An 18,512-nucleotide genomic window follows, 5' to 3' on the forward strand; every position below is an offset into this window, starting at 1 on the left:
GCCAAAAGTTCTTTCCAGGATTTCCTTAAAGGTAAGTGTCAGAATGTTACTTAGGCTGCATCAAATTCACATGCTCAAGTGAGATCTCAAATGAATAAATAAGTATTGTGGGAATAATAAGAGCATTTGGGGGATGGAGCAGCCAGAGCAGAAGTTCTTCTGTCTGGCCCTTGATATCATAGGTCCTGACAGGCAGGTGACAACTTCAGTGGTTTTTTCTAGTTTACTACTGCAGTATTTCTGTGGTGGTATCTTCACTCTTCTACATACCATTTAAGCTTCATGTCTCCACTTTCCTAGAAATTTTATAAACTCCCTAAAGCCCAGAAATAAATCACTTTATGCTTTATACTAGTTATATCTGAACTAGTTATATTGTTTTCTGCTATAAGAATCCTGATACAGCAGAAAAGTGAAAAGAATAGGGGCTATATATATAAATAAATTAGAGAACTCACCTGCAATAAATATATATATTTATATTTTAACATATTAAAATATATTTATATTTTATATTTATAAGATATATTTATTACAGGTGAGTTCTCTAATTTATTTTAGCCAGATCTGTATATATATATTTCTCAAGTAGTTCTATAAGGATTTGTTAGCCAAGAGATTTTTGTTTATTGTTCTTAGCACAGAAATTCGGAGTCAGTTCACGACCTATTTTTATATTTAAAATAAACTTTGTGTGAGGAGAGATACTTTTTCCTAGAAAAATTTTCTATTCTTACTAATTTTGAGTGTTTCATGTCACTGGTATTTCCCAAAATACATAAACTCCCATCTATTGCCTTACCAGGCTGAACACAACCAATTTCATCTGATCTCAGAAGCTAAGCAGGATTGGGCCTGGTTAGTACTTGGATGGGAGACCAAAATACATATATTCCCTAAAGATAATCTTTTAAATTTACTTATTTATTTATAAACAGAGGGGAAGGGAGAGAGAAAGAGGGGGAAAGAAACATCAATGTCTGTTTGCCTCTCACACACCTCCTTACTGGGGACCTGGCCTGCAACCCAGGCATGTGCCCTAGACAGGGAATTGAACAAGCAACGCTTTGGTTTGCAGGCCAGCACTCAATTCACTAATCCATAGCAACCAGGGCTAAAGATAAACTTTACCACCACTTTATCAGTGACCATTTGCCTGTTGGGTCACAGACCCCTTTGGTAGTTGGATAAAAGCTTATGGACAACCTAACTCCAAATACACATACAAATGTATTCCTATAATCTGCCTATACTACCAGGAGATTTAAGTTAAGGACACTTTTGTGTACTCCTTACTCCCCTGAAGTTCATTCACTAACCTAAGGTCTAAAATTTCTGCTCTGAAACGAAAGATATCTGTTCCAAAGTCAGCATTTGACACACCCTAGGATGAAAGAAAAATTTGGTTCATAAACAGAAAATTTTTAGAGACATAATTTGCTCTACTTCCTTCAATCATAAGTTTTTAAAGGTTATTTTTTTCAGTATCAGAAAATTATAAACAACCCATTCCCCCTCCTCATCACATATATACTCACCGTGTTTTGGGCTAAGAATGGGAAATGGATCTCCTAGTTTCCAGAAGAAATACATAAACGTCAACCATAAAAGACAGGAAAAAAGCAGTCGCTGTTTATGCACTAAGAAAGAGGAAACAAGGCTGTAAAGTTAAATAGATACATGCTAAAGAGCTTACTCTACTTAAAAGATACAGGAACATGCTAATTAATGTTTGGCTGGCTTGTTCGCTTGGCAAATCAGTGATGGAACATGATAAAATTTTTAGAGAAAGCATCTTTACTGCCATACAAAAAACTGGCTGAAATGAAGATGTGGGCTGAATTGAGGGAAATAATCTAATAGAAACAGAAATAGAACCGTGGCAGGATAAATAACCTAATCATTCATTCAATATTAATTTTGTGCCAACCTTTTAAAAATGCTGTGTATGAGGTGGCCCCAAAGAACAGCTACTGAAAGTAATATAGAAATGAAGCTCCCCCCAGCCTCAATCTATGTGCCAACACGAAAGGGTAAAATACTCACACAGTCGGATGTTGCTCACAATAAAGTAGCCAATGTAAAAAGGCACCATAAAAACCAGGATAAGCAGAATTATGCACAGGTTCATTTTCCAGTGAAAATAACGGGAGCTGAAATAGACGTCAAAGGTTATCACTAGGAGGGGAAGAAGACAGCAACTTTCATTCTCTTTAGTCTTCCAAAAGATCTCTTGCTCTTTGCACTTACTGAATATATCCCAGGTAATTAGTCAACTAGGCTGTTACTATCTGCTCATTCATAGAGAATAAAAAACAAAGTTCTAGAAGGTATACATAATCATACATAAAAATTTCACTTATTAAAACGAGATCATTAGTGCTCTACTTATATTCAGAGGCAATTTATAATAATATATATCAACATATACTATTACAGGTACAATCACTATTTTTTCACTTACCACTGGGAGTCTTATTCCAAGTGAGAATTAAAAAATAATACATGTCAATAGTAATATGTGCTAAAAGACTCAGAAATATTTCTTTTATACCCATAATATAATTGAACATTTGATTTGCATGACTTTATTACTGCATATCACATTGTGGTTTGGATTAGCATTTCTTTGATTGGATGGCTAATGATGTTGAGTATCTTTTCATGTGCTTATTGTCTATTTTATTTTATTTGAAAAAATACCTATTCAAATCCTTTTTCCATTTTTCAATTGTGTTATTTGCCTTTTTATTACAAAGTTGTAAGAATTTTTTATATATCCTAGACAGAAGTCTTTTATCAGACATGTGATTTACAAAAATTCATTCTCAGGATACCTGTTCACTTTCTTTTTTTAAAAAATTTTTTACTGTTGTTCAATTACAGTTGTCCCCATCCCCCCTCCCCCCGCCATTACATTCCCCTGCCTGACACATCCCCCACTTCTCACCTTCAATCCCTCACCACCCCCCCCCGTTGTCTTTATCCATGGGTCATTTATACATGTTCACTTTCTTGATGGTGTCCTTTGTATTTACTGATCTTAAATTTATTTATATTTAGGCCTTGTTTAAAAAAAAAACAGAAAGGTTAGTTGGTTTCAAAAAAAAGGTTAGGTGGTTAAGTGGCTTATGAGGCTACATAAAATAAAAGATGATGACATAAATTAAGGAATAGGAAAGGAAAGTGACATATAAGGAAATATAAAAGAAAGGAAACACTGACTTAAAGTGGAGTGGCTACTACAAATGGAAAGCCAGAATATACTTCTAATGGTTGATAGTTTTCGGAACCCTTTGACTGTGGAGGATTTGAATCTCCCATTCTATAAACAAGTATTTCTGGTATGATGGCAGGGGTGGAGAGGGTGGTAGGAGAGGGAAAGGGTATAAGGGAGATAAATGGTAATGAAAAAAAAATACAATAAAAAAACACTTAGTAAAAGCAAGTATTTCTGACCATCTCTCTCTAAAGAATAACCCAGACTACTCTGTTTTTATTCTGGGTTATTGAGTGCTATAGTCAAACATAAACCAAACTTGGGGGAAAGGAACCAATAATGGCAAAAATCTGTGGATAGCTTCCCACTCTGGGCAAGGAAGAGAGAGCTAGGAGAATCCTGTCAGAGCTGCTGGGACTGAGCGAGTATTTGGGACTCTTGTGCCTATGGGGAGAGATTCCTTTGTAAGAGGCTTTCCTAAGTGTTGGAACAAATCCCCATAGATGTTTAGGATATTGATGGAACCAATGTTTGGTTATCTAGGAGCATGCATTTCAGCCTTTCCTCACCTCTCACCCAACTGGGTAATTTGAATCCCCTTTCCTCCAATGAACTCTGAAAACAGCCCAGAAGACTGGGCCATCCTTAGCCATCTATCTTGTTTCTAACCTCTGTAAACTTCTGTATTTTCTATCTTATATATCACAAGAAATTATTGTGTACAGTTTCTATTAAAAGTTAAGATGTCATGAATATATTTTTAAAAAAGAAAGTAGAAAGCAATACTACAGGTAGGTAAACTATCAGGCCAGGCATAATGGCTGTTAGGAAAATGCACACCATAGCCCTGGCTGGTGTGGCTCAGTGGACAGGGGAGAGTGGTGGAGGAAGATGGAGACAACCATACTTGAACAACAATAAAGCAAAATGGAAAAAAAAACCCTAGATTCTGAATGTTGTCAATGCACATATATATAATACACAATCAAGGCTCATATTTCTATTACATAATAGAGTTATGATGTTATTAAGAACTGGTGTTCAGCCTTCAAAAAAGCCCTTAACTTTGAGGAATTCTGACCTTTTTAGGTAGAGATTTTTCAATTAGCAGAACTATGTGGAAGGTCATTACTGGAATTCACTCACACAATAGATTGAGAAAATAAAACTTCTAGGAGTGAATCTTAGGTAGGACCTAGGGTCTTAGAGACTCAATTAGTATTTCAGAGCTAAAAAAATGTTCAGAGATTTTTTTTCCTGGTTTTTCACAATCTTTGTCAAACCTATTACTAGGTGATTGGGACCTGTATTTGGTGCTATTATTATAGTACTGAAACTAAACGAAGCACATGGTAAAGTTTTTCAGCTATGGGACTCAAGAAAGTCTTTTCCTGCAAACCAAACTTGGGGGAAAGGAACCAATAATGGCAAAAATCTGTGGATAGCTTCCCACTCTGGGCAAGGAAGAGAGAGCTAGGAGAATCTCTTAGCTCTCTTTAAGAGGAGAGGTAATTAGTACGCTTACTTACCTGCTATTCAATACTCCTAAGATTTCAAAGATGATGAGTTCAAACATGGTGCAAGAAAACGCGAAAGTCACAGAGAAGATCACCTGTACAACATACTGACGCACCTGTTAAAAGCCAAATAGAGACCAAGAGTCATTTTCTTATTTCAAATACTGAACTGATAATCTTCTGATAATAAGTCAGAAAACTTATTTTGAAGAAATTCTCAAGCCATTGGAAAAAAGCCCACAAAAGTCACTTGATTGGAGCTAAAGAAATAGATAATAGTAGGGGGAATGCAGACTGCTGCAGTCACTGTGGAAAATGTTATGGAGTTTCCACAAAAAATTAAAAATGGAACTTTCTTTTGAGACAGAGATCCTACTTCTTGGAATATATCTGAAGAAACCTGCAACACTAACTTGAAAGACTATACGTACCCCATGTTCAGCAGCACTATTTATAATAGCCAAGATTTGGAAGCAACCCAAGTATGAATAGCCCAGTCATCTACTGATGAGTAGATGAGAAGATTAAAAAATGTGATACATTTACAGGATAGAATACTACTCAGTTATAAAAAGAATAAAATATTACCTTTTGTGACAGCATGGGTGGACCTACAGGGTATTATGCTGAGTAATAAGTCAGTCAGAGAAAGACAAACACCATATCATTTCACTTATACGTGGAATCCAATGAACAAAACAAACAAACAAACAAACAAACAAACAAACAAACAAACTAGAAACAGACTCATAGATACAGAGAATAGACTGATAGCAGTCAGAGAGGAGAGGGGTTGAGGGGCTGGGTGAAACAGGTAAAGAAATTAAGCACAAGACTTCCGCCAAGATGGAGGTATAGGTGGATGTGAGTCCCCATCAGACTGTTAGCAGATTTCTCAAAAGAGACCTTACAGGCAAGAAGGGGCTGGAAAGAAATATTCCAAGTCATGAAATCTAAAGACCTACAACCAAGATTGCTCTACCCAGCAAAACTTTCATTTAGAATGGAAGGACAGATAAGGTGCTTCTCAGATAAGATCAAATTCAAGGAGTTCATCATCACCAAGCCCTTATTATATGAAATGTTAAAGGGACTTATCTAAGGAAAAGAAGTTAAAGAAACATGAACAGTGAAAGAACAACAAGCTCACAGTTATTAACAACCACACCTAAAACAAAAGCAAACTAAAAGGACAGCTAGATCAGGAGTGGAAACATAGAAATGAAGATCTCAAGGAGGGTTAGCAACAGGGGAGTGGGAGGAGGAGATGGGGGGAGAAGGTACAGAAAATAAGTAGCATAGACAGTAGATAGAAAATAGATGGGGGGCAAGAATAGCATGGGAAATATAGAACCTAAAGGACTTGAGACACATGGACATAAACTAAAGGGGGGTAATGGAGGGGGAGGGGGGGGCAGGGTGGAGGGGAATGAAGGGGGGAATAGAACAACTGTAACAGCATAATCAATTTAAAAAAATAAATTAAAAAAAAAAAAGAAATTAAGCACAAAACAACCCCCCCCCACACAAAACAATCTGTCATAGATACAGACAATAGTATGGTGATTCCCAAAGGGAAAGAGAGTTGGGAGCATGTAGAAGAGGGTAAAGGGATAAATGGTGATGGAAAATGTAGAGTAATCATAGTCAGTCATGCTCCCTCACCCAGATGTCTGGGCAACTAAGATAAGCAATCTCATAGCCTTGAAAATGCGCCCTATAAGCAATGCTCCCATAACCTTGAGTGGGCCTGCATGTGCAGAGTCACATTATACAATATTTTGGCTCCCTGCTGGCTTTGTGTGCAACTTAGTATATATGGGAGTTGGGATTCCCTGCCAGTGTGACACATGGCTTGTGGTGTACATGGATTGCCCCACCCTTGAATAAAGGCATGCCAGGCATTCCCATAGCTCTGTGAAGTTTCTTCTGTTTATTGGAATTTCAAGAACCTGCCTGGCCTTAAACTGTTGCAACACAATTGGTGCCCTCAGCAGGATTAGTGGTAGTATGGAGGAGCTGTTGACCTCCTTAGACAGGGGTCTGGAAGGGTGGCTGGTCACCAGTATGTGGTATCTGGTGGTCAGTCTCCAGTTGGCAGTGTGGGCTTTCAATTCCCGGAGCTCGCCTGATGTTAGTGGCACACCTGACATGGTACAGAAGGCCCTGTACGTAGTAGGGGAGACCCTAGAGAAGCTGAGTGCTTAGGTGGTGATGGGCTGTGTGTTTCTTTCAGCTTTGTGAGGTGAGACATAACTATATTCTGCGTGGCAGCGAAGTTCTGAGAGCTCCTTGAGGGAGCAGAAGCCTGGGCCCGTACCCTGAAAGAAGACCTCCGAACAGCAGAGCCACAATATCCTCCTCCTCAACTGTAGTGAATGATTTGGAAGAAGAGGAGGGGAACTGCCACTTCCATACCCTCTCCTCCCCCCTGCCCCACACAGACATGGACCACAGCTCAGAGTGACTGAGCCTGAGGACTGTGGTCCAGGTTGGGTATTCTGGCACTGGCGGCACTGCTACCTGCAAAGCTCCGCTCCTAGTGTGCTGAACAGAGCAGATTGGCAGTTGCGGACGTGGCCAGAAGAAAAGCAGCAGCAGTTGGGAGGTACAGTGTCTTGAACTCCCTCTGTTTGATAGTTAAAGAGTAAGCCGAAGTAGTTGTGAGCTAAATGCTTCCTGAGACCCTAAAAGGCGGTGAAGAAAAAACCTGGGGGTGCACCCTAAGAAACTGGTCCTGTGTGTCTGGAAGACCATATGGCTGTGTCAACCTCCCAAGAAGAGAGAAGAAATATCCTTTGGACATTTTAATAGGGGAGGGCCAAAGAACCCATCTACAGGGGATGGATGAAGGTGAAGCCAGTGCAGCTCTCTGTGTTGGGTGTTTACCACCCTCCTCCCTGTGAGTACACTATTTAGAAGCACCCCCTTTCCTGAGGCCTGTTGAAGATCTTTGTGGGGATACGCTGACTATCCCCCAGTTCAGTTGCTATCCCCATGAAGGGTTATGGCAGTTAAACAGACACAATCTGGTTAAACAATGGAGTAGGTCAAAGTAGCCAGTAGACAGAACTGTAAGCTGTGTGGCTTGTGGCTGTCAATGAAGCACCACCCCTAACTATTTGCACAGTTAGTTGGGAGGTGTACCAGAGAATGACCTTAAGGATCTCTACATGGAATGCAAATAAATGGTTATGCATATGCCATTACAGGGGCAAGCCTTATGGCAAGACCTATGAAAATTAGGCTACCAGGAGCAAATCACTGTATATCATGTGACTGGGCATACACCCCTTTCTTCCCCTGGGAATGATGAGGCTGATACGCTACCCAAGGTGTGATGGCTAGAAACGGTGCCTGTCAGCCCACCAGGAAGAGAAGTGGCCCAGAAGCTATATCATCTTTTTAAAAAATATATAACTTTATTGATTATGCCATTACAGTTGTTCTATTCCCCTCTTCATTCCCCTCCACCCTGCACCCACCTCCACCCCCACCATTCCCCCCTTTAGTTTATGACCATGTGTTTCAAGTTCTTTGGATTCTATATTTCCCATACTATTCTTGCCCTCCCCCTATTTTCTACCTACCATCTATGCTACTTATTTTCTGTACCTTCTCCCCCCTTCTCCTCCTCCCACTCCCCTGTTGCTAACCCTCCATGAGATCTTCATTTCTATGTTTCTGCTCCTGATCTAGCTGTCCTTTTAGTTTGCTTTTGTTTTAGGTGTGGTTGTTAATAACTGTGAGTTTGTTGTCCTTTCACCTTTCATATTTTTTATCTTCTTTTCCTTAGATAAGTCCCTTTAACATTTCATATAATAAGGGCTTGGTGATGATGAACTCCTTGAATTTGATCTTATCTGAGAAGCACTTTATCTGTCCTTCCATTCTAAATGAAAGCTTTGCTGGATAGAGTAATCTTGATTGTAGGTCTTTGGATTTCATGATTTGGAATACCTCTTTCCAACCCCTTCTTGCCTTAAAGTCTCTTTTGAGAAATCCACTGACAGTCTGATGAGAACTCCTTTGTAGGTGACTGTCCCCTTAGCTCTTGCTGCTTCTAGGACTCTCTCCTTCATTTTAATCTTGGCTAATGTAATTATGATGTGCCTTGGTGTGTTTCTTCTTGGGTCCAAATTCTTTGGGACTCTCTGAGCTTCCTGGATTTCCTGGAAGTCTATTTCCTTTGCCAGATTGGAGAAATTCTCCTTTATTATTTGTTCAAATAAGTTTTCCACTGGTGGTTGTTCCTTTCCCCCTTCTGGTACTTCTATAATTCGGATGTTGGAGCATTTTAAGATGTCCTGGAGGTTCCTAAGTGTCTCCTCATTTTTTTGAATTCTTGTTTCTTCATATTTTCCTGTTTGGTCATTTTTTCCTTTCTTCTGGTTCAGTCCCTTGATTTAAGTCCCAGTTTCCTTTTCATCACTATTGGTTTCCTGTGCAATTCCCTTCATTTCAATTAGTTTAGCCTTCATATGTTCCTCTTAATTTGTGACTAAAATCAATCAGTTCTGTGAGCATCCTGATCACCAGTGTTTTGAACTGTGCATCTGAAAGTTTTGCTATTTCTTCATCACTTACAGTTATGGGCTCTGGGGCTTTGAGATCTTCTTGAGCCATTTTTGGTCTATTCGCGCCTGTTAAGTATGAGGAGCAGAGCCTTAGGTATTTACCAGGGCAGGGCACTAGGTTGTGACGCTGTATGTGGGGGCGAGGTCAGAGTGGGGAAATGGTACCCTCCTCTGCTGCCCCCCGCCCCCCTCCCCTGCCGCTGGGGCCTGCTCGCTCCTGTCTTACTGCCCACTCCCTTGCTGGTCTATCTGTGCATGAATGTGCGCCCACAGTCAACCCGATGCCCTGTGCCCTCACTGGGTTTCTGGTCGCTCACTGGGTCGCTCACTGGGTCAGCCCATTGCAACCCCATGCCTGGGATCTGCGTGCCTGAGTCCCTCTGACCGAGTTTTCCTGTGTAGCCCCACCTCGCCAGCTGCTGGCTTTGCCCCTCTTACTGGTCAGGCTGAAGAATTCGTTGTTATCAGACTTCCGAAAAGTCCAATTTTCTGTGTTCTGGCTGTGTTTTCTGTTGCTAATATTTTGTTGTCTCTAAACTTGGTTGTGTGAGAAAGCACGGTGTCTCCACCTATGCATCCATCTTGGTGGAAGTTTCCTATATCATCACCTCTTGAATGCTAGACAGAAGACCATGTGGTCTATTATAAAAAATTTGGGGTTACCTGTCCCCTTAGCAGAGGTATAGGAAGCTTGTGAGACCTGTGCTGTCTGCTCATAAGAGCATCCCCAAAAGCCTGTGGAACTACAGGGCAGGTTGATGTAATTGGGCTCATACCTAGTTCAGAGAGGTATAAGTATGCAATCACATGTGTGGACATGGCTACTGGATTTTAGCTGCTTACCCTCCATGATGCCTGGATCAGAAAGCAGTAATCACGGTGTTGGAGTGTTTATGCATTGCTTATGGGTGATCCTTGGTCATTGAAAATGATCAGAGGATGCATTTTACTGGGGTTTCAGTACAACAGTGGGCCTGAAACCTGCAGATTGACTGGAAGTTCCATGTGGCTTATCACCCCTAAGCTGCTGGAATGTCTGAACGGTAGGTACAATGGTCTCCTAAAGCAGGGCCTGTGAGCCACAGCTGCCACCCCTACCCTGGGGGGCTAGATGCAATGTTTATGGACTGTCCTCTGGGCTCTAAATGAGAGGAGTCTGAGCAGGGGCCCAACTCTGGTGAAAGCCTTACTCCACTGGACTGCTGCTCCAATTCAGCTGCAGGTGCAGACTAAGGATGCCTTGATGAAACCAGGCATGGGGAAACAAGGATGTTCTCCTGCCTGCACCTTAAGAGCCTGAAGCAAGGGCAGACAGCCACTTGGATGTGGCCTTGGGGAATAAAAGCCCCCCACATGTGTTGGGTGGCTCTTGTTGCTCCTTGGAAACAAGGGGTGGGATGAAGCTTGCAAATAGAGGCCTAGGTAATTGGGCACTTATGCGCAGGAAGGCCCCATCTGTTGACCACTGTCTTATCGGCTGACCAGAAACTTGATTGTATGTTCCCTGAGGGTTGTGATTTGCCATTGGTGATGCCAATAATTGCTCTTTCTTTTCGTCCTTAGGGTGCAAAGTAATACCTTCGTGGACTGGGTATATATCTATGCCTCAATGGCTAACCAATCGGTGTGCTGGGTGTGCTGGGTGTGCACTTAAATCCCCCCGAGCACCTCTGCCGGGCTCACATAACACATCTCTCCAACTTCGGTCTCAAATTGGAATTCGTTACAGAACCAGTAGAACAGTGCACATTCCTTGTGGAACATGACCTGGACCAGCATCTGAGCTGCAATGAAGCAACAGTATGTCCGGCCCGGGCCAAGGAGTGGCTTGGATTGGCTCATGGCTGGGACTGTGGGGTTGGTTGGGCCAGCCCACCCTTTGTGTTGAGAACCTCGAAGGACAAGCCCAAGTCGGCTGGACTCTGATTGGTCTGGATCAGATTTGGATTTTAAAGCATGCCTGGGAGGCATGGACCAATGCGTGGGCTGCAGTTCCCATTGGGGTCCTCTGGGTGTGTGGCTCACATGGGTGGCCTTATTTGCCCAGGGAATTGGACCAGCCACTGTTCCTAGGAGTGACCTTGTTGCCTGTGAGTTGGCTGTGTGCTGCTGCAACTTGTACTGCTGCTGCAGCAGCTGGGTGTAGTGCTCTGCCTTCCTCACCAAGGGACCTTCCCTGGCATAGATTGTATGGTAAGGAACCCTGAAGGGGTGGAATGTAGAGTAAATGGAGTCATTCAGGCTCCCTCACCCAGATGTCTGGGCAACCAAGATAAGCAGCATTCTCACAGCCTTAAGAATGGGCCTGATAAGAAATATTTCCATAGCCTTGGGTGGGCCCACATGTGCAGAATCATACTTCGTTATACAATATTTTGGCTTCCTGCAAGCTTTGTGTGGGTTTAGTATTTAAGGCAGTTGGGACTCTCTGCTGGAACAACATGTGGCTTGCAGCATGTGTGGATTGCCCCACCCTTGAAAAAAGGCATGTCAGACATCCCAAGACCTCCACAAATTTTCTTCTGTCTGCTGGAATCTCCTGTGAACCTGTCTAGCCTTGAACAGTGGTAACACAGAATGACACTTGACTTGGGGTGGTGAACATATAATACAATATACAGATGATGTGTTAAAGAACTGTACACTTGAATGGAAAACCCTATAGACTCTACCCCAAAACTGCTCAACCTAATAAATGAATTTGGCAAAACAGCAGGATACAAAGTCAATATCCAGAAATCAAAGGCATATTTGTATACCAACAATGAAACAGCAGAAGCAGAAATCAAGAAATAAATCCCATTCGATATAGCAAAAAGAAAAATAAAATACCTAGGAATAAACCTAACCAAGGAGGTAAAACACCTGTATGCAGAAAACTACACAACACTGAAGAAAGAAATCAAGGAAGACACAAGCAAAGGGAAACATATACCGTGTTCATGGATTGGAAAGATTAACATCATCAAAATGTCCATACTACCCAAAGCAATTTACAGATTCAATGCAATACCTATTAAAGTACCAATGACACACTTCACAGACATAGAACAAACACTTCAAAAATTTATATGGAACCATAAATGACCCCAAATAGCAGCTGCAATTTTGAGAAAGAAGAACAAAGTAGGAGGGATCACAATACTTGATACCAAACTATATTATGAGGCCACTGTAATCAAAACAGCCTGGTACTGGCATAAAAACAGGCATGTAGACCAATGGAACAGAACAGAGAGCCCAGAAATAAACCCAAATCTCTATGGCCAATTAATATTCACAAAGGGGGCAGTAACATAAAATGGAGTAATAATAGCCTCTGGGAGAAATGGACAACTACATGCAAAAAAATGAAATTTGAGCACCAACTTACAAAATACACCAAAATAAATTCAAGGTGGATAAAAGACTTAAATATAAGCCATGACACCATTAAAATCCGAGAGGAGAACACTGGCAAGAAAATTTCAGATATTTCACACAGCAACTTTTTTACTGATTTGTCCCCTAGAGCAAGGGACATAAAGGAAAGAATAAACAAATGGGACATCATCAAAATAAAAAGCTTCTGCGTGGCTAAAGAGAACAGTATTAAATTAAAAAGACAACCAACTGTATGGGAAAACATATTTGCCAATGATACCTCAGACAAGGGTTTAATCTCCAAAATATACAAAGAACTTACACGACTCCACTCCAAGAAGACAAGCAACCCAATTACAAAGTGGGCAAAGGACGTGAACAGACATTTCTCCAAGGAGGACATACAGAAGATCCAGAGACACATGAAAACATGCTCAATATCACCAGCTATCAGAGAGACGCAAATTAAAAACACAATGAGATACCACTTTACACCAGTCAGAATGGCTATCATACACAAAGCAACAAACAGCAAGTGTTGGAGAGGGTGTGAAGAGGGGACCCTAATCCATTGTTGGTGGGACTCCAGACTGGTACAATCTCTGTGGAAAACAATATGGAATTTTCTCAGAAAACTAAAAATGGACCTGCCTTTTGACCCAGCAATTCCACTGCTGGGATTATATCCTAAGAACCCTAAAACACCAATCCAAAAGAACCTATGCACCCAAATGTTCATAGCAGCACAATTTACAATAGCCAAGAGCTGGAAGCAACCTAGGTGCCTGCCAGTATATGAATAGATCAAAAAATTATGGTACATATACACAATTCTATGCAGCAGAAAGAAGGAGCTCCTACCCTTTGCAACAGCATGGATGGAACTGGAAAGCATTATGCTGAGTGAAATAAGCCAGGTGTTGAAAGACAAATACCATATGATCTAACCTTTAACAGGAAGCTAGCAACAAAATAAACTAGCAAGTAAAATTTTAAAAAGACACTGAAATACAGAACAGGGGGACAGTGACCAGAGGAGAGAGAGGAGGGAATTTCAGGGGGAAAAGGAAAAGAATTTACAGGAACTAGTATAAAGGACACATGGACAACAACCAAGGGGGGTGGAAATGAGAGGAAGGTAGGGAGCACTGGGGGGGAGGTGGACTGGGATGAGAGTAAAAGACAGAAAACTGTACTTGAACAGTAATTAAATTTTAAAAATTACAAAAAGAAAAAGAGCTGTACATTTGAAACCTGTAAAATTTTATTAACCAATGTAACCTAATAAATTTAATAAAAATAAAATCAAAATTAAAAAGAAAGAAGGTAGTGCTTCTGAATCATGGGTCACTATTACTATCATCCTCTTGTGGATGGAGAATTTAAGGCACAAAATAACAAGATAATAAAGTGACAGGGTCATAAGTAGCACTTAGAACTCCTGATGCACAGTGACAATAAAAATAACAGATTTATGTGTATATAGGTTAAAACTAAAAGAGTTTCTTCAGTACTCTGCAGATCTTGGACAAGATCTGTCTGGAACCTCCCTGGGAGGACTTATATTATTGAGTTGAACAGAAGCACTAGAATCCTGAGCTCTTTCAGACAACAGCACAATTTCACTAAGGAGGATTAATGGAGCACATCCTAGAAATGACCTCAAAGTAGTATAAACCATTGACTTTTACTAAATAAGGATGATTAACCAGGAAAAGCCTGTCTAGGTTGGTACTTTTCTGAATTTAAGGCTTAAGTTAAGAACCAGACTAGCCTTAGGAATATGTTATTAATTTAAGATATAAGACTGGTCATTAACATTGAAGGTCAGATATCAAAATGAACAGGAACATTTAGGAGACATTAAATTCTAAGTTAAACTCACTCTCAAAGAATAACTATTTGCTCTTGGCATGCATAGTGATGTAACTATGCATGATAGTTTTTGTTCCTGTCTTCTTGACTATATACATGACTTGCTTAAAGAAAAAAAATCAGAGGACTTCCACCAAGATGGAGGCATAGGTGGAAACACTTTGCCTTCTCACACAACCAAATCTAAAAACAACAAAGTTTTAACAACAATAAACGCAGCCAAACCAAAGAAAATCCAATACGGAGTCCGACAACAATGAACTGCTCAGCTAAATTGGTGAGAGGGGCAGAGCTAGCAGCGGAGTGGGTCAGGCAAAAAAGATCCCCCCAGGCCCGAAGGCAGCCAAGGGTGCGGATCCCAGGTGAGGGGTAGCGGACCCAGTGAAAGCGCAGGGCGGCTGGCTGACCGTGGTCTCGAATTTGTGTACAAGTAAACCAGTGAAGGGATGAGCACTGAGACAGACCGCGCAGGGTGGCTGGCTGACCGTGGTCTCGAATTTGTGTACAAGTAAACCAGTGAAGGGACGAGCACTAAGACAGACCACGCAGGCCCCAGTGCAGGGCAGTGGGCTGACTTCGGTCACAGGTGTGTGTGCAGATAAACAGGCGGTGGTGGGGGTAGGGGGGGCGCCGAGAGGTGAGGCAGACGGGCAGGAGGGAGTGGAGAGGACGGCCATTGTTCCCTCTCTGACCCCGCCCCCGCCTACAGCATCACAAACTAGTGACCTGGGTGGCCCCACCCTGGTGAATACCTAAGGCGCCTCTCCTCAAACGTAATAGGCGTGATCAGATCAAAACATGGCTCAAGAACAACTCAGAGCCCCAGAGCCGATAAATCTAAGCGAACAAGAAATTGCCAACCTATCAGAAGCACAGTTCAAAACACTGGTGATCAGGATGCTCACAGAACTGGTTGATTTTAGTCACAAATTAGAGGAACATATGAAGGCTAAATTAACTGAAATGAAGGGAAATGCACAGGAAACCAATAGTGATGAAAAGGAAACTGGGACTTAAATCAAGGGAGTAGACCAGAAGGAAGGAAAAAATGACCAAACAGGAAAATATGAAGAAACAAGAATTCAAAAAAATGAGGAGACACTTAGGAACCTCCAGGACATCTTAAAATGCTCCAACATCCGAATTATAGGAGTACCAGAAGGGGAAGAGGAACAGCTACGAGTGGAACACTTATTTGAACATAATAAAGGAGAACTCCTCCATTTTGGCGAAGGAAATAGACTTCCAGGAAGTTCAGGAAGCTCAGAGAGTCCCAAAGAAGTTGGACCCAAGAAGGAACACACCAAGGCACATCATAATTACATTAGCCAAGATTAAAATGAAGGAGAGAGTCCTAGAAGCAGCAAGAGCTAAGGGGACAGTCACCTACAAAGGAGTTCTCATCAGACTGTCAGCTAATTTCTCCAAAGAGACCTTACAGGCAAGAAAGGGCTGGAAAGAAGTATTCCAAATCATGAAATCCAAAGACCTACAATCAAGATTACTCTATCCAGCAAAGCTTTCATTTAGAATGGAAGGACAGATAAAGTGCTTCTCAGATAAGAAAAAGTTCAAGGAGTTCATCATCACCAAGCCCTTATTATATGAAATGTTAAAGGGACTTATCTAAGAAAAAGAAGAAGATAAAAAATATGAAAGGTGAAAGGACAGCAAACTCACAGTGATTAACAACCACACCTAAAACAAAAGCAAACTCAGAGGACAGCTACATCAGGAGTGAACCATAGAAAGGAAGATCACATGAAGGGTTAGCAACAGGGGAGTAGGAGAAGGAGAAAGGGGGAGAAGGTACAGAAAATAAGTAGCATAGACCACAGGTAGAAAATAGAGGAAAGGATAAGAATAGTAGGGGAAATACAGAATCTAAAGAACTTGAGACAGGTGGTCATGAACTAAAGGGGGGGATATTGGGGAGGGGAGTGCAGGGTAGAGGGGAATGAAGGGGGGGAAATAGAACAAATGTAATGGCATAATCAATAAAATTAAAAAAAAGAAAAAGAAAAAATCTGCCAAGCCTAATCATATTCTCCAAAAATTATATAGGATTTGTTTTGACAAAAGCTTCCTATCTTGGAATTGACCTTTCTTCAAAGGAGGTATTCTTTTTGCCCCATTTAAAAAAAAATTTTATTCATTTATATTTAGAGGAGAAGGAAAGGAGAGAGGGAGAGAAATATCAATGTATGGTTGCCTTTTGTGTGTTCCCTGCTGGGAACTGGCCTGCAACCCAGGCATGTGCCCTCACTGGAATCGAACCATGGTTGCTTGGTTCCCAGGCCCGAGCTCAATCCATTGAGCCACACCAGCCAGGGTTCTTTTTGCCCCATTTTAAAATTATTCAAATTCATACAGTATTAGCATCATCAGAATGATCTCTTCTTACCTCATAGTCCTTAAACAGTTGATGCATGAAGAAAAGCCACCCGAATCCAAAGAAAAGTATCTGAAGGAGAAGAAGATATAAAGTCAATATACATAATCTTTTGATAAATGCCACATACAGAATATTTTATGATAAAAGATCTGCTAACTAGATAGTTTATTTCAGACATTAAAGATGAGATCAACTCATATAAGACCTGTTTATTAAAGTCCTCAACATTGGGAGTAGATATTGAAACACTCTTCAATTTTTGAAATTATCCATGTTTTAGAACATGTTTTAAGTTAGACAAAAATTAAAGTATAGGTTTCCTCTGTTATCTTAATTATAATCATTTTATGAGCCAGAGAAGTTAGCAAATAAAATAGAAGTCAGTAAAACTTGCTTTCTTATAGATGATTCCTCTTTGCAAGTATTTAAAAACAAAACAAAACAAAAAAACACCTTCACGAAAAATAAGTTAAGATTAAAAAAAGGAAAGTAGTAGAAAGTGTGGTATTTTTGTGTGTTTTCCTTCATGGGGCTTTCTTAGCTTCTCTACCACCTTGCCTAATCCATGTAAAGTGGTTTCCATATCAGTGTAAAATCAAAAGATTGCATGATACCACTCTGTCAGTTTTGGTTCAAACTGGCACCAGAGACAATAGCCTCATGACAGCTCTGTTCAGTGTTCTAAAGCTTGTTTGTTTTTCACTAGTAAATAGGACTTTATTATATACTCATAAACATATTGGCACAACTCTTCTTTTTCTTTTTTAAAAAAATATTTATTTATTTTTAGAGAGAGGGGAAGGGAGGGAGAAAGAGAGGGAGAGAAACATCAATGTTGGTTGCCTCTCATGTTCCCCCCACTGGGGACCTGGCCCACAACCCAGGCATGTGCCTTGACTGGGAATCGAAATGGCGACCCTTTGCTTGGCAGTCCGGCACTCAATCCACTGAGCCACACCAGCCAGGAGAACTCATGTTGTCTTATATTGGCTAGGAACATTATTGAAGAATAAAAATCTTTATGCCTTCCCACTGACTTGAGGAGCAAGTATATAAACTCTTGAGCACATTTTAGCACAGACTCCTCTTGCTGGGTCCCTCCTATCCACAAAACTCATATATTCAGGATCTGCCTTTGGTTCTCTTTACACAATATTGTTTCATATCAAGACCTTTGCAGATGTTGTCCTCTAACAGGAACTTCTAGAGTCCAGTCCCCTCCCTACTTATCCTGCTGTTCTTAACATATCTCTGGTAGGCCTTCTCTGATCTCCCAAATAAGGATTAGTTGCCCTTTTTATACAATCCCCATTCTACCTTTATTTCCTTTATCAAAGCACTTCCACACACTTTTTTAATGTCTAATTTAAATACATACATTTTAATTCAATATCCTTTTATGATAAAAACTCCCAATGAAACATCGAAATACCAAAATAAAAAGGTTTTGCACTGTGAAGAAATATCAACAAAATAAAAAGACAACCTACTGAATGGGATATTTGCTAATGATACAGCCAACAAGGGGTTAACATCCAAACTATGTAAAGAACTTATACAATTTA

General features: G+C 40.7%; 1 protein-coding gene across 1 annotated transcript in view; it reads right to left on the reverse strand.

Annotated features, from left to right (window-relative positions):
* Nucleotides 1-18,512, reverse strand: part of GPR89A (G protein-coupled receptor 89A) — a 67,347-nt gene that overhangs the window by 28,315 nt on the left and 20,520 nt on the right. Inside the window, exons 2-5 of the mRNA XM_037145408.2 lie at nucleotides 16,957-17,016; nucleotides 4,750-4,853; nucleotides 2,047-2,153; nucleotides 1,539-1,640 (exon numbers count right to left, since the gene is read on the reverse strand). Of these exons, the coding sequence (XP_037001303.1) occupies nucleotides 1,539-1,640; nucleotides 2,047-2,153; nucleotides 4,750-4,853; nucleotides 16,957-17,016 (373 nt within the window). The remainder of the gene's footprint in view (nucleotides 1-1,538; nucleotides 1,641-2,046; nucleotides 2,154-4,749; nucleotides 4,854-16,956; nucleotides 17,017-18,512) is intronic.

Source organism: Artibeus jamaicensis, unplaced genomic scaffold, assembly GCF_021234435.1.
Source record: "Artibeus jamaicensis isolate MK-2021 breed Jamaican fruit bat unplaced genomic scaffold, CSHL_Jam_final contig_445, whole genome shotgun sequence".
Classification (NCBI taxonomy): domain Eukaryota; kingdom Metazoa; phylum Chordata; class Mammalia; order Chiroptera; family Phyllostomidae; genus Artibeus; species Artibeus jamaicensis.